This window comes from Rhinopithecus bieti, unplaced genomic scaffold, assembly GCF_001698545.2.
Source record: "Rhinopithecus bieti isolate Rb0 unplaced genomic scaffold, ASM169854v2 scaffold_5626, whole genome shotgun sequence".
Lineage (NCBI taxonomy): Eukaryota > Metazoa > Chordata > Mammalia > Primates > Cercopithecidae > Rhinopithecus > Rhinopithecus bieti.
The window spans coordinates 9,009,034-9,026,096 of NW_016805666.1; the positions used below are offsets into that span (position 1 = coordinate 9,009,034).

At 36.9% G+C, this 17,063-nt stretch overlaps 1 protein-coding gene and 1 long non-coding RNA gene across 2 annotated transcripts in view; one reads left to right on the forward strand and one right to left on the reverse strand.

Moving 5' to 3' along the window:
- LOC108530514 (uncharacterized) overlaps positions 1-17,063 on the forward strand; it is an 82,401-nt gene that overhangs the window by 43,466 nt on the left and 21,872 nt on the right. The window lies entirely within an intron of this gene.
- ACAP2 (ArfGAP with coiled-coil, ankyrin repeat and PH domains 2) overlaps positions 1-17,063 on the reverse strand; it is a 186,118-nt gene that overhangs the window by 37,978 nt on the left and 131,077 nt on the right. Inside the window, 2 exon segments of the mRNA XM_017873479.1 lie at positions 112-163; positions 12,360-12,472. Of these exon segments, the coding sequence (XP_017728968.1) occupies positions 112-163; positions 12,360-12,472 (165 nt within the window).

Below are 17,063 nucleotides of genomic sequence, written 5' to 3' on the forward strand. Positions count from 1 at the left end.
AAAAAAAAAATTTTACACACATGAGTATTTATAGACTTCAATGTTTACCAAAACAAAAAGATAAATAACTGAAATTGGTAACTCATTGGGTTTTCACTTATTAACACCTACCTTAAATTTTTTCTGGTAAACCAACTGATTATTCTGTATTGAAAACCAGCGCCTACAGAAACACAAAATAGATTAAGTTTTCATAAACATAATTTATTTCCATTGTTAGAAATGAAATATTTGAGAAAGCACTGGAAATCACATTGTAGTAATTATGTTTTGAGAAGTGCATTGTATTATTTTGCTTTATATAAACTGATTCTAATATGGGAAAACTATTGAAAGTAAAGAACAAATGTTTTAAAACCACAGGTTGGGAAAATTAAAGTACTACATTTTGATTAATTTCATGTCATAAATTTACATCCTAACAAAAGCAGTTATCCTTTATGCTATCACCAAATAATAACTGTTTTAAAGTACAAATTTACAGTTTTGAGGTTCCTCAAAATAACTGACCTCTTTCCCCAGAAATAATTGCTTTTCTTATAAAGTTGGCATAAATGTATATTGTGAATAAAAGTATACACTTGTGGCCAGGCACGGTGGCTCACACCTGTAATCCCAGCACTTTGGGAGGCCAAAGCGAGGGGATCACCTGAGGTCAGGAGTTCGAGACCAGCCTGACCAACACGGTGAAACTCAGTCTCTAATAAAAAATACAAAAATTAGCCAGGTATGGGGGCAGGTGCCTGTAATCCCAGCTACTCAGGAGGCTGAGGCAGGAGAATCACTTGAACCTGGGAGGCAGAGGTTGCAGTGAGCCAAAATCACGCCATTGCACTCCAGCCTGGGCCACAGACCAAGACTCTGTCTCAAAAAAAAAAAAAAAAAAAGGTATCCACTTGTATACAGAAAAACATTGAAACAAATTGTGCTTTATTTTCAACCTTTCGGCAGATAATTCAGTAAGAGTCTGATTTGATAAGCACAACAGAAAACTAATCATGTCAGAACTGACATCTAACAAGAGATAATCACAAATTAGCTTGGTCTTAGTTTCATATAAAATACTCCTAAGCAAATTAATCAAAGTTATTACTACAAATGATTCACTCAAGTATTTATATGGTTCTGCTCATTACTGTAAATTATTAGGCAAACAATTTACTTATGATCTTCTTTAGAAGAAAAATCTAAGCTATGTATGACATATTTACTAATTCTAATTTATTAAAACAATAAAAGACCTAAAGGCATAAAAAAAATTCACAGCCAAAAGCCATTCAGAAAAGAAAGCAAAACTTCTTATCAAGCATGAAAAGTAAAACAGTATTTGAATCATTATTTCAAAATTAGTTTCATGTGAGATGATTTCTACTGTAACATTAGTTATTAATCAATTAGCAGATAGAGATTCTACCTTTTCATTGGTACTAATATGAAGCATTATCAATTGTATTTAGACATTTAGAATTTCTGTTTTAAAATTAAGTTAATTATCCAAAGCTGTTCTCATCTCATGACTAGAAGATGCTTTTCCATTTTTAAGCCATTCACTAGAAAGACTGTTAGGTTTTCTTAACACTTAAAGAGGAATCACCTTTATTATTAAAAAAGACATTTGTTAAATAAGCATCTAGATAAAATGAGCTGGGTTGCCTCTAAATGCAAATCATCAAGAGGTAGGCTAGAAAAGGAAGAACTTCTGGGTTTCTTTACTTTGGGACACATAGTTGGTTAGAAATGTTAAGGAAATACCTACAAACAAACAAAATGGTGCGACCCTGCCACATGGGATGACATGCAATGGAAACAATCTCTGATACGGATGAAAGCATTTATGTAAAAATCATTTGAAGTAGGGTGAACTGTAGTAATACAAAATCATTTGTTTTATATCATAGTAAATTCTATAATTCGATGAAAGCTACCAAGAGTTTTACTGAGCAACAAAAATCACACTTATGTAAACTTTTCACGCTTCTGAAGTCTTCAAAAAATTAACTTCTCTTGACCTGCTGCATCTTAAGACAATATCTTCTAAAAATAGTATCAAAATGCTGTATTACAACATATGTCGTTGTCAGAGATCTATCCCTCTGATTACTAACTCTAAGGATCATATGTATTTCTGAAACCCAGTTCCTCTGCCATCTATCTGCTTCTGAATGACGTTTTCATATCATCAGTTTTTATAAACTGAGGAAAGAAAATATAAACTCTTAATTTTACATCTCTTAAGGAAAAAGGTCATACATCCTAGGTAGAAAACATTTTTTCAGTTATTATACTAAGACCTGTGTGTCTTACGACACTATCACTCCTCCATTGCTATTATAAACAAAAAAACTAATAACCTAACATTGATCAAAACTTTAATCAAGTAAAAGGGAATATAATTTTTAATTCTTTCTATAGAATAATCCTAGTTGTTATTAACATTTCACTGTTGCTGTTGTTCTTGTTTCTTTGGTTTTTTTGAGGCAGAGTCTCACTCTGTCACCCAGGCTGGAGTGCAGGGGTGTGATCTTGGCTCACTGCAACTTCCGCTTCCTGGGTTCAAGCGATTCTGGTACCTTAGCCTCCTGAGCAGCTGAGGTTACAGACACACGCCACCACACCCTGCTAATTTTTGTATTTTTAGCAGAGATGAGGTTTTATCATGTTGGTCAGGCTGGTCTCTAACTCCTGGTCTCAAGCAATCCACCCACCTTGGCCTCCCAAAGTGCTGGGACTACAGGCACGAGCCACCACGCCCAGCCGTAATTGTTATTAACATTTCTAAGAAAAGGAAAAGTAAGACTTAAACACAGCTCATGGACCGTGAAATATAGAAAAAATACTTAACTTTGGATTCAGAAACTGACCACAAAGCCAAAATACAAGACAGCTTTTTGTTTTGTTTTATTTTTTGATTTTGTTTTTGAGACGGAGTCTCACTCTGTTGCCCAGGTTGGAATGCAATGGCATGATCTCGGCTCACTGCAACCTCCGCCTCCTGAGTTCAAGCGATTCTCTTGCCTCAGTCTCCCGAGTAGCTGGGATTACAGGCATGCACCACCACGCCCGGCAATTTTTGTATTTTTAGTAGAGACGGGGTTTCTCCATGTTAGCCAAGCTGGCCTTGAACTCCTGACCTCAGGTGATCTGCCCGCCTCAGCCTCCCAAAGTGCTGGGATCACAGGCATGAGCCACGGCGCCCAATCAAGACAGTTTTTAAAATAGTAAAATGTGTTTCATTAAGAAAAATAAGGTACCACTTTGTACCTCAAATTGAAATAACTCAATACAATACACATTTTATTAAATTCTAAATATTACACTTTAAAAATATATGTTGTAAATATTAAATTTATAAATTATTAAATATTATTAATATTAACATACCAATTAGAGTTTCCAAATGACAACATTTGGGCAGGAAAAAATATATATACGTACACAAAAAAATCGAGTTATCTTTTACCATGTTTGATCACTAGTCTCACACTGCTCTTGAAATCAAGAACATGAGTAAAAGTCAAACTTTGAAATCTGCAGAAGCTTTATTACTAGAACTATAAGGATGATGGGTTTATTTACATATCCATTTAAGTGTCAAACAGGTAAACAATTGGTAAAAATTAAAAGCCTGAACATAAATGCTCCTTTACTTCATTTATTTATTTATTTATTTATTTAGAGTCGGAGTCTCGCTCTGTCGCCCAGGCTGGAGTGCAGTGGCACAATCTCGGCTCACTGCAAGCTCCGCCTCCCAGGTTCATGCCATTCTCCTGCCTCAGCCTCCCGAGTAGCTGAGACTACAGGCGCCCGCCACCACGCCCGGCTAATTTGTTTTGTATTTTTAGTAGAATCTAGTATTTTAGTTTCACCATGTTAGCCAGATCTCCTGACCTTGTGATCCACCCACCTCGGCCTCCCAAAGTGCTGAGATTACAGGCGTGAGCCACCGCGCCCGGCCTTCAATTTATTTTTATACAGAGAAAATAAATGGCAAAACAAAAAAAAGGTAAGAAACTGACAATGTATTCTTTCAACATAATCAATATGGTTTTACCAAAAGGACTAATCCTAGTTACTGCTCAAATTTTTAAAAAGAGTTTACTGGCTTATTTCCCTCTATATTTTTATTTGTTTAGACATATATGTAATTTTTTTTAGAGACAGGGCCTCACTCTGTCACTCAGCCTGGAGTGTCATGGTACAATCACAGCTCACTGCAGTCTGGAAATCCTGGGCTCAAGTGATCCTCCCACCTCAGCCTCTGGAGACGCTGGGACCACAGAGGCATGCCACCACACCCAGCTAATTTCTTATTTGTGTATGTATTTGGCAGAGACGGGGTCTTGCTATGTTGCCAGGACTGGTCTCCAATTCCTGGGCTCAAGTAATCCTCCAACCTCGACCACCCAAAATGCTGGTATTACAGGTGTAAGCCACCATATCCAGCCTTTCTCTTTTTAAAAAGATAAGACATATTTTAAAAAGGAAAATTACTCAATCTGTATCTTCTTTGGGTAATTATAAATAAATCAAATATTCCTTTACAGATTAAAACAAATTGAGGAGATGTGCAATTAAAAGATATAATTCCATTTCTCAAATAAAGTATTTATATTTTCTTCCCAATTTAAAACATAAAGAGACTTTTTATCCATTGCAAGTAATCCAACTGAAACACAAGTTAATTATGAGCTTTCTCGTGCCAAAAAGGAAACTGGAGTAAGATGAGGGTAAAGGGAAGGAAGCCATTTGGTACCTGATATGATCGGGCTTTTTCCTGTCGTGTGAAAAAACGGGGCAGGATTAAAACATAAAGGAAAGGTGGTAAAAGAATGAAAATGAAAAATGTGCAAAATAAGCAAAGGACTAGCATGATACGAAAATAAAGCAAGAATTAAGAAACAAGCTTAAGCTCTGAACCTAACAAAATAATCAAAAGTATCTATTGCATTTACTTTTTATACACATATGCATTCGTACAATTAATTCCAACTCTTAGGACTCTGAAAATTTCAGGAATATTCAAAAAGTTCTTCAAATACTATGTCATAGGAAGTTCTGATAGGACTTAGCATACTTAGGCATATCTCTACTATTATTTTCTGCCTCAACGTTCATGGCTATAGAATACAGATAGTACCTCGCACCTCATCTTAATAAGCTGCTCCTAAAAGTTAAGGAAAATAATCACTGTAGGAATTGTCTATATAAACCTGAGATAAATGAAAAGTTTTCATAAAGAAAGTAGGTTCACTAAATAGAGGAAGTCAAAGATTATAAAATATTAGCCAAATAAACATTTCTCCCAATTGCCCATCCCATTTTCATGAAATGATATACAGGACTTGAAGGCCACACATACATAGTATTAATCTTTAATCTATGTATATACTTCTTATAATACAAAAGGCCAATAGAAATAAAACATTTACATCTATACCAGCAGCACACAGAACATTTTGCTTTAAAGTATCATGTAGTATATTCTATGCTTTTAGCTGTATTTTCTATTTCAACAAAGAGCATAGCAAGCAAGTTTTTCCAAGTTATCACTAAATAAATTATGTTAGTATCTATTTATTTTCCTTCTTCATTCACCTTTTCTGAATTTATCATAAAAAGCAAAAGAGAGATTAAGTTCTAATAATCCAATAATGTGAGCCTGAAAGGAAGCCGCCATACTGAGAAAATGACCCGACAAAGAAAAATTACTGTGCTGACCTCACATTATCTTCAGAAAAATATATTGTATAGATTTATAAAATGTTTGAGGTATTACAAACTACAACAGTCCACATAAGACATAAAACTTTTTACTCCTTAGGCTATTTCAATCACATCATACAAAATATTATCTATTCAGTTAAATTCCAGATTTTGGAATCATCTGAAATACACTTGTAATTTATGAAGCACAAAGTGAGGTTTAAAAACTATCTGGAAATTCCCTGAGGAAGAAAGTATTTTTTTTTTTTTATTTTAATTTTGTGGGTACACAGTAAGTGTATCATATTTATGGGAGAAAGAAGATTTTTTTTTTCTTTTTTTGAGATGAAGTCTTGCTCTGGTCATCTAGGCTGGAGTTCAGTGGTACAATCACAGCTCACTGCAACCTCTGCCTCCCTGGGTTCAAGTGATTTTCCCACCTCAGTTTCCCAAGGAACTGGGATTACAGATGTGTGCCACTATGACCGGTTAATTTTTATATTTTTTAGTAGAGACAGGGGTCTCGCCATGTTGGCCAGGCTGGTCTTGAATGCCTGACCTCAAGTGACCTGCCCACCTTGGCCTCCCAAAGTGCTGGGATTACAGGCATGAGCCGCCATGCCCAGCCAGAAGGTCTTTTTAAATAGTTGATTTTGATAAAACTGTATGCAAAAGTTCCACAGAAGTATAGGTAATAGCAAATGTGTGGTAACCCACGGTGACTAAAACAAAAAAGGTGCCCTAAAAGTAATCCATAAACAATCCCCCAAATCTTCATATTTGAATCACTGAATTCCTGAATTTTTTAAATTAACTCACCAATATCATAAATACAGTCTTTTACTCAAAGTCCAGTAAAATAGATTAAGCTGGACAGAGAACTGGATTTTGAGATACTTTAAGAAATTTAAATTCCAAATTTTAATATTAAAAATTCAGAAGATAATTCTACATAACATTTAAAAGATTACTCTTCTTTCTTCTCCCTTCTGTCTAGTTCCTTATCTATCACCTAGTAAATACTTAAAGACTTTAGTCACAAGGTTTGGACTTCCATTGTTGATTGGCTGATTGAGACAGGGTCTCCGTCACCCAGGCCGGAGTGCAGTGGCACAATGCAGAGGCTCAATGCAGCCTCAATCTCTTGGCCTCGAGCAGTCTTCCTGCCTCAGCCACCTGTGTAGCTGGGGCTACAGGCACCACATCACCGCACCTGACTAATTTTTGTATTTGTTTTTTGTAGAGATGGGGTTTCATCATGTTGCCCAAGCTGGTCTCAAATTCCTGGGCTCAAGCATTCTGCCTGCCTTGGCTTCCCAAACTGCTGGGATTAGAGGCATGAGTCACAATGACTGGCCTTATATGCTATATTCTTGTACAAGTCAGAATTTTACTAGTGTTTTTGGCAAAACGTTCTTCAACAGGATGTGGAAACAATATTAATTTGCTCTCCATAATTTTTCCTAATGTAAGTGTTTCAGGAAGTTCTTTTAAAGTGAAGTATTTTTTCATAGTTGAAGCTGTATTTTGTTCTATCAAAATAAAGATGGTTTGGAATTTTCGCAGCAAGAAAAATGCCATAGGATACTTGAGGAAGAGTTGAGAGTTCCAGGTTTTGCATCTCAATTTGTTCACAAACCAGCTGTGTGACTTTGAAAGACTGACTATCTCTCTGAAGCTCCATTTCTTTACTGAAAATAAGGGTGTTCTACAGTCTATGATTCTAATCAATAACTGCCATTTCACTACGGATAGATGGCATCGCCTTTAAAAATAGCCTATTTCCAAAGGCAATGTTTTTTCACTTTGTAAATAGGAGGGAATGTCTACAATTGAAAATTTAACCAGTATTCCTCACTTGATTTTAGCTGCATTTTAACATCCATGCCAATGTAATTCAGAAAATAAATAATAATGAAAAGGTTCACGTATAAATCAAAATTAATTTCCTTCTATTGTCCTAAATGGCAGTGCAATATTCCACTAACACTTACTATGTTTCATTTTGAAGTCTGAGACCATCTCTCATTGGAGTAGTCCATGGAAGTTCATTTCTTTTCTTCTTAACATAATGGTATGTTTCTATGGATTTACTGTATTTTCACTTTGCTAAACTCTAAGGAGGTTGTTTTGAAATCTGAAGGCTAAAATTCAATTCTGCCATTATACCATGAAACCACACCGGTGAGTAATCTTTATTATAAAGACTCACCAGTCAAGCTGGTTTTTTTGCTTTTTTTTTTTTTCCCCAACTTCTACTCTGGCTACAGAAATTTGTCAGGAAAGGCTTAAAAGACTACTACTGTCTTACTTTTAGAGCTTAGAAAATGTAATTTCAATTTTCATTTTCACTTTAGCTAGAAACATTATTTCTAACCACACCACTTGAGTTGGTCCTCCTATATTCACGTACTATTCTTATTATTATTATTATTTTTATTTATTAAGAGACAGAGTCTCACTGTGTCACCCAGACTGGAAGTGCAGCAGCACAATCTTGGCTAACCACAACCTCTGCCTCCTAGGTTCAAGCGATTCTCCTGCCTCAGCCTCCCAAATAGCTGGGATTACAGGCATGTGCCACCACATCAAGCCAAGTTTTTCTATTTTTAGTAAAGACAAGGTTTCACTGCATTGGCCAGGCTGGTCTCAAACTCCGGACCTCAAGTGATATACCCACCTCAGCCTCCCAAAGTGCTGGGATTACAGGCATGAACCACCACGTCCAGCCCACGTATTATTTTTAAAGCTCTCTAAACTCAGGTTTAACATCAAATATAATCATTATTCTTTCCATTTTATATTCACTCTCAGGTTCAGAAAATTATTTTGAATAAAACCATCTACCATGTAAACATCTGTCAATATCAAATTCTGGGGAAATGCTCAATAAATCACTGACATTCAGAAATGTCAGTGAATGCCTTTTTTTTTTGAGACAGAGTCTCACCCAGGCTGGAGTGCAATGGAGCAATCTCGGCTCACTGCAGCCTTTGCCTCCTGGGTTCAAGCAATTCTCCTGCCTCGGCCTGCCGCGTAGCTGGGATTACAGGAATGCACCACCACGCCAGGCTAATTTTTGTATTTTTAGTAAAGATGGGGCTTCACCATGTTGGCCAGGCTGGTCTCGAACTCCTGACCTCAAGTGATTCACCCGCCTCAGCCTCCCGAAGTGCTGGGATTACAGGCGTGAGCCACTATGCCCACCCAGTGAATGTTTTTTCTATATAACCTTGACACCAAGACATAAAAATAATTACACTAGAAATCCATTTTAATAAAACATTAAATTTTCCATTTACCAAAATGTACACAAAGTTAAACTTACCAGGAAATTATATTTACTAACGTCCATTTTAAAAAATCAAAACCTTCTTTATCATTAAATTCATATTCTGGTCAAGTAATAAAATAAACACATTATAACCAATAATAGTAAATCAACCAGAATCCAACTACTACTCATATTACAGAATTTTGACTACTTTTTTATTTTTGGCAAAAATAGAGGCATCCTTGAATAAAAAATTAATCACTGATACCCAGAAGAATGATCCTGCGACAACCAATCTTTCGGTTGAAGCTATAATGTCTGAAGTTATTTCATTTTAGTATATTACTACATGAGAAAATACAATGAAATATTTTATACATTTTTTTAACAGACATTTAACAGATTTATATTTTATAAAAATTCGTTTAGCAACACCTTCAAAGTTTTTGGTAGCCATCAAGTTTACAATAAAGGAGCATCAGCTGCCACAACTTCACATATGAAAAAATTCCCATTTCCTAAAACTCCTGTTTCATTGAAGTTATTGCAAAGATCTAAAGATCAGGATCACCTAGCTTAAAGATTCATAAACGTTTTGTTCACAAAGGGCAGGAAAAAAAGATTCGTAAGTGATATGGACTGGTTCTGTCACTACCCAAATCTCACCTTGAACTGTAACCCCCATGTGTCGCGGGAGGGGTCTGGTGGCAGGTGACTGGGTCATGCGGGTGGTTTTCCCCACACTGCTCTCGTGATGGTGAGGGAGTTCTTAGGAGATCTGATAGTTTGAAAGTGGCAGTTTCCCTGAGCTCTCTCTCTCCTACCACCTCTGTGAGGAGGATGTCTGCTTCCCCTTCCGCCATAATTCTAAGTTTCCTGAGGCTTCCCCAGCCATGGAGAACTGTGAGTCAATTAAAACTCCTTTCTTTATAAATTACCCAGTCTCAGGTAGTATATTTTTATAGCAGTGTGAACACGGACTAATACAGAGAACTGGTACCAGCAGAGTGGAATACTGCTATAAAGATAATCTGAAAATGTGGAAGCCACTTTGGAAATGACTAACAGGCAGAGGTTGGAACAGTTTGGAAGGCTCAGAAGGCAGGAAGATGAGGGAAAGTCTGGTACTTCCAAGAGACTTGTTGAATGCTTTTGACCAAAATGCTGATACTGATATGGACAATGAAGTCCAGGCTGAGGTGGTCTCAGATGCAGATGAAAAACTTATTGGGAACTGGAGCAAATGTCACTCTCAGTATACTTTAGCAAAGAGACTGGCAACATTTTTGCCCCTGCCCTAGAGATCTGTCCTTAAACTTGAAAGAGATGATTTAGGATATCTGGCAGAAGAAATTTCTAAGCAGGAAAACATTCAAGAGGTGACTTGGCTTTTCCTGAAAGCATACCGTTATATGCTTTCACAAAGAGAAGATATGAAATTGGAACTTAGTTTAAAAGGGAAGCAGATCGTAACAGTTTGGAAAATTTGCAGCCTGACCATGAGGCATAAAAGAAAATCCATTTTCTGAGGAGAAATTCAAGCCAGCTGCAAAAATTTGCGTTTAAGTAATGAGGAGCTGAATGTTTACATCCAAGACAATGGGAAAAATGTCTCCAGGGCATGTAAGAAATCTTGGAGGCAGCCCCTCCCATCACAGATCCAGAGACCCAGAGAGAAAAACAGTTGTGGGCCAGGGCCCAGGGCCTTGCTGCTCTGTGCAGCCTTGGGACTTGGTGCCCTGCGTCCCAGCCACTCCAACTCCAGCCATGGCTAAAAGAGCCCAAGGTACAGCTCGGGCCACTGCTTCAGAGTGGGCAAGCCCCAAGCATTGGTGGCTTCCATGTGGTATTAGGCCTATAGATACATGGAAGATGAGAATTTAGGTTTGGGAACCTCCAACCAGAATCCAGAGGATGTATAGAAACGCTTGAAGGTCCAGGCAGAAGTAGTCTGCGGCAGGGGAAGAGCCCTCATGGAGAACCTCCCCTAAGGCAGTGCAGAACGGAATGTGGGGTTGGATCCCCCACATACAGTCCCCACTGGGGCACTGCCTAGTGGAGCTTTGAGAAGAGGGCCACCATCCTCCAGACTCCAGAAAGGTAGATCCACCAAGAGCTTGCACCATGCACCTGGAAACACTGCAGGCACTCAATGCGAGCCCATGAAAGCAACACAGGGGCTATACCCGCAGAGCCACAGAGATGGAGTTGCCTAAGGCCATAGGAACCCACCCCCTGCATAGCCTGCCCTGGAATGTGAGACATGGAGTCAAAGGCGATTTTAGAGCTTTAAGATTTAATGACTGCCTGGCTGCATTTCGAACTTGTGTGGGGCTTGTGACCCCTCTGTTTTGGTCATATTTTCCCATTTGTAATGGGAACATTTACCCAATGCCTGTACCTCCCCTGTATCTTGGAAGTAACTAACTGGTTTTTTATTTTACAGGCTTATAGACGGAAGGGACTTGCCTTATCTCAGATGAGACTGTGGACTTGGACTTTTGAGTTAATGCTGGAATGAGATAAGACTCTGGGGAACTGTTGGGAAGTCATGATTGATTTTGACATGTGAAAAGGATATGAGATTTGAGAAAGGTCAGGGGTGAAATATGGTCTGGCTCTGTATCCCCACCCAAATCTCATCTTAAATTGTAATCCCCACATGTTGAAAGAGGGACCTGGTGGGAGGTGTTTGGATCATGGGAGTGGTTTCCCCCATGTTGTTCTCATGATAGTGAGGGAGTTCTCACAAGATATAACGGTTTAAAAGTGGCAATTTCCCCTGAGCGCTCTCTCTCTGCCGCCTTGCGAAGAAGGTGCCTGCTTCCCCTTCACCTTCTGCATGACTGTTCCCCAGCCATGGAGAATTGTGCATCAATTAAAACTCTTTTCTTTATAACTACCAAGTCTCAGGTAGTATCTTTATAACAGTGAGAAAATGGACTAATACAATAAGCAAACACTAAGTCAAAATGTACATAAACATCATATAGAGGAGAAACCAAAAAAGAAAGCTCACTTGTCCTATTCATCTATCATATTCATAATTTGTACTCAAATCTATTTTATGACAAATACAGGAGGTAGACCATATTCAAAATTTCTTTACTATAATGAGCTAGCCAGCCACTATAGACCAAGCATTATAAAAATTTTCCTTGCTTCCTTATTTAATCTTTGCTTACTTTTAGAATTTAGAATTAATGATGTTATTCTTCACCTGCTTCTAAAGGGCATCTATCTTCAATAGCCTGGGTTCAGGAAAGTTTCTATGGAATTTACAGGAGTTAAAGGATTACGAAGGAGAGAGCTGTCAAATCACAGAGAAAGTCGGAAAATCAAAACTATGTACAGATCAAGACTAGTATTTGAAATATATTACCTGTTCCAAGTTTTGAAGGCATTGCTGGCTCGTTTGAACAGATATCCTTCCATAACTATGCCATTTGCAGCATCTACGTTATATTCTAACTTAGAATCATCACTGGAGAAATCCTAGACAAAACAACATATAAAGAAGTTCATATGACTTGACTAAGTTTCCTAGACAAGAAATGGATCCTAAGGAAAGAGTTCAAAAGGAAGAAAAGGTTTATATTAAGACAGTTACAACAACAATATTAATAAGAAAAATGAAGGGAGACTTAAATGATCAATAATAAATAAATGTTTCAATACATTACAGTATTTGACTTTAGTGGATTATTTTATGCAATACTTCTTGTGATGACCTAAGGACAGATAATTATATAGAATATAATGCAAAACAGAAAATAAATCAATATAAACTGTATCTACATTGTGATTAAAAGCACAAAATAATATGTATACAAATAAACAAGGGAAACAACTAAATACTACACAGGCTATTATGTTTAAAATTATCACAACTTTATTTTTTTCTTTTTTGAGACAAGAGTCTCACTCTGCTGCCCAGTGTGGAGTGCAATGAAGTGATCTCAGCTCACTGCAACCTCTGCTCCTGGGTTCAAGTGATTCGCCCGTCTCAGTCTCCCATTTGGCTGGAATTACGGACATACGCCACCATGCCCAGCTAATTTTTGTATTTTTGCAGAGATAGGGTTTCACCATGTTGGCCAGGCTGGTCTTGAATTCCTGACCTCAGGTGATCTGTCTGCCTCAGCCTCCCAAAGTGCTGGGATTACAGGCATGGGCCACTGCACCCAGTCCATCACAATATTTTATGGTGATATGTGTTAACAATTTTTTAAAAGTATATGGTTATATTTAATTGGGATTATTTAAAGTTACCACTATTTTCTAAATATATTACTACCATGATAGTTTTTTTTATTTGTTTTTTTGTTTTTTTTTTTGAGACAAAATCTCACTCTGTTGCCCAGGCTGGAATGCAGTGGCGCAATCTCAGCTCACTGCAACATCTGCCTCCTGGTTCAACCGATTCTCCTGCCTCAGCCTCCTGAGTAGCTGGGACTACAGACGTGTGCCACCACACCCAGCTAATTTTTGTATTTTTAGTAGAGACGGGGTTTCATCATGTTAGCCACGCTGGGCTCAAACTCCTGACCTCAAGTGATTCACGTGCCTCGGCCTCCCAAAGTTCAGGGATTACAGGCATGAGCCATTGTGCCTGGGCATGGTAGTTCTTGAATCTGACAGTGTCTATGGCATTTTTTCCTAAAATAAAATTTAGTTTTCAAAGGAAATGGATCTTAGTCTACAGTATGAAGTGGGCAAGTTGAACTCCCTTTTTTATGAGTACTATGAAATCACTCATAGTCTTCAAGGGTCCTAATGATCTAAATCTTACCTGAATGCAATTTAAACTTTCAATTTTCTTCCAAACATTCATGAAGTTTGGAAATCAGAAATTCAATATTTAAAATATTGCCTAACAAACTTCCAAAGCATTTTGAGCAAAACTCTAAGACCACTCTTTTCAGCAGATTTAAAACTCTAAAGCCAGTCCCATAACTTTTAAAATTCCTCCTGGACCAATAATTAAAATTAGAATTCTACCCTACTAAGGAGTAGTAAACTTCCTGTCTTGGGAAACATTTTGGCAGCATCTACTGAGATGCTGGGGCCCTGCACTGGAGGGGAGGCAGAGTGACAACCATGTAAGGGCCCTCCAAATTTATGAGAGTACTAAGTCAGGAACAGGAAACAGACTAAATTCAGAACTTTAAAAGAGAAAAAAATAATAATAATAACCTCTCCTGACACCTTTGAAACTCTGACCACGAAAAGACATGATAATCCAAAGTAATCAAATGAAGCAGAATCTGTAAACGACTTGCTACATTTCTTCCTACTTTTTCTTTGGGGGAAAAAAAATCAGGGAAACTTTAATTCCCTCATTTAAAATTTGAGACTATAATTTATTTAATTATACGGACAGAATTAAGTAAGCAATAAATATAATTGACTTTGTTAACATTCTAAAGGTTTCATTTGTAACATCTGCAGTTTTTCATAACCTTAGTCAACTTAAAAGACTTCCTTGAAAGTGCAGTGCATTACAAGTGTTTCTCTAATTTTTAACTATATTTCTTGAGATAAACTCTCTTCGCCTTAGTTACTATTAATATCAAGTAACATTTTGTAGTACTTAAAATGTGACAGATTTCATAATTTTAGCAATGAAATTTGTTGGACGAAAGACATAGTGTTAGAATCTCCTTAAATACATTGATGACCTGGCAAATCAGGAAGGAATACTTAAAGGCAAGAAACTGAGTGAGAACTGGAATTCAAAGAGGTAAGGAGAACAAGGACATCTGCCTATCAGGAGAACTTGAGCTTTGGTGTGAGGTCCAGGGAACACAATGTAAAACCAAGGTTGGTCAAAGCGGAATCTAATAGAAACTTATTTTTGAAATAGCAAACAAGACAAGAAAAGCCACTACTACCACTTTCACTCAAGATCACGATGAAACTCACAGCCAGCAAAACAACACAAAAAAGTACAAGATTGGAAAGAAAGGAAAAAACTATCATTATTGGTAGATAAGACTTTATACATGCAGCATCCAAAATAATTGAGAGATAAATCAATATTAAAAGAGATTACTGGTTACAAAATCAATACAGAAAAATCAATTTTATCACAGACGGAACAGCGGTAAAATAAATAAATTTAAAGATAGCATTTAGAATACAAATGTCTAGGAATAAATCTAACAAAAGATGTACAAGAAAAATCATAAAACTTTATGAAAGTCATTAAAGAAAACTTAAATAAATGGAGAACATACCAAATGCATAGAATCAAAGATACAATAAAATAAACATATCAATTTTGATTCATAGAAGCTTGAAGGAGGAAAGGTAGGAAGATTTGCTATTACCTATCAAGAATTTGCTTGCCAGGAACAGAATGACAAACATTCATGTTCTCACTTATTTGTGGGATCTAAAAAATAAAACAACTGGACTTGGGGAGCTGGAGAGTAGAAGGATGGTTACCAGAGGCTGGGAGGTGTAGTGGGCACTGGGGGTGTGGGCGAGTGGGAATGGTTAATGGATACAAAAAAAAACAGAATGAATGAGACCTAGTATTTGATAGCACAACAGGCTGACTACAGTCAAAATAATTGTACATTTAAAAATAATTAAAAGAACATAATAGGATTGTTTGTAACACAAAGGATAAATGCTTGAGGGGATGGATATCCTGTTTTCCATGATGTGATTATTATGCATTGCATGCCTGTATCAAAATATTTCATGGACCCCATAAATAATACCACATGCTATGTACTACCAAAAACTAAAAATGAAAATAAAATGAAATAAAAAAATTTTAAAAGCATTTGATCAACAATTAAGCAACCTGGTGGGAAAATGAGATAAAGACTAATAGTTCACAAATAGGATATCCAAATGACCAATAAATATAAGATGCCCATTAGTCACTAAAGAAATCACTCTAAAGCCAAAAATAATTAAGACAGCATAGTATCGACAGTTTAGACAAAAAGACAGTGAAACAGAATAGAGAAACTGAAATGGACCTCACGTATGTGATATATAACACAGGATATACCACAAAGCACTTGGGAAAGAGCAAACTTTCTAATAACTCATCTGGATCAACTGACTACCAGTGGGAGAATTAAAGGAAACGATCTCTACCTCACACCACACACAAAAACCCAATTAAAGATCTAAAAAGCAGCACGGTGGCTCACACCTGTAATCCCAGCACTTTGGGAGGCTGAGGTAGATGGATCACCTGAGGTCAGGAGATCAAGACCATCCTGACCAAAAAGGCGAAATCCCATCTCTACTAAAAATACAAAAATTAGTTGGGTATGGTGACGCACAGCTATAATCCCAGCTACTTGGGAGGCTGAGGCAGAAGAATCACTGAAACCCAGGAGGAGGAGATTGCAGTGAGTGGAGATTGCGCCACTGCACTCCAGCCTGGGTGACAGGACCAAAAAAAAAAAAAAAAAAAAAAAATCTAAAAAGTAAATCTATAATACAAGATATATCTCTTCATGATCTTGAAATGGAAAGGATTTATTGAACAAGACACAAAAGCATCAACCTTAAGACTGATAAAAATAAGCTATATGAAAATTAAAAACACATATGCCTGAAATGTATTATTAATTTGATCAAACAGTTAGGCAGCCTGGTGGAAAAATGAGAGAAAGATTAACAGACGTTTTACAAGTAAGACATGCAAAAGACGAACAGATATAAGAGAAGGTGCTTAGGCTCATTAGTCACTAAAGAAGTGAAAACTACGAGAAGATGTCAGTTATCTACTGACCAAATCAGCCAAAATCTAAAAGTCTCATAATATAATGAGGTGGCAAATAGGAACTCTCATACAGTGCTGTCTAAGATAGTGTAATATTTTGAAAAACAATGTAGCATTATCTGCTTATGCTAAATGATCTACTAAAGCTAATATACCTTCTAACTCAGCAGTTTTACTCCTAGGTATAAATATATCAGAAATGCAAAATGCATGCATGTATCCACATATGAATGTTCAAAGCATCACTGTTTCTCCAACTGATCAATTTAAATTTTTGAAAAATCTAAATAACTACATGAGACATACTTTCCCTTAGTTTTAGTGGATTTT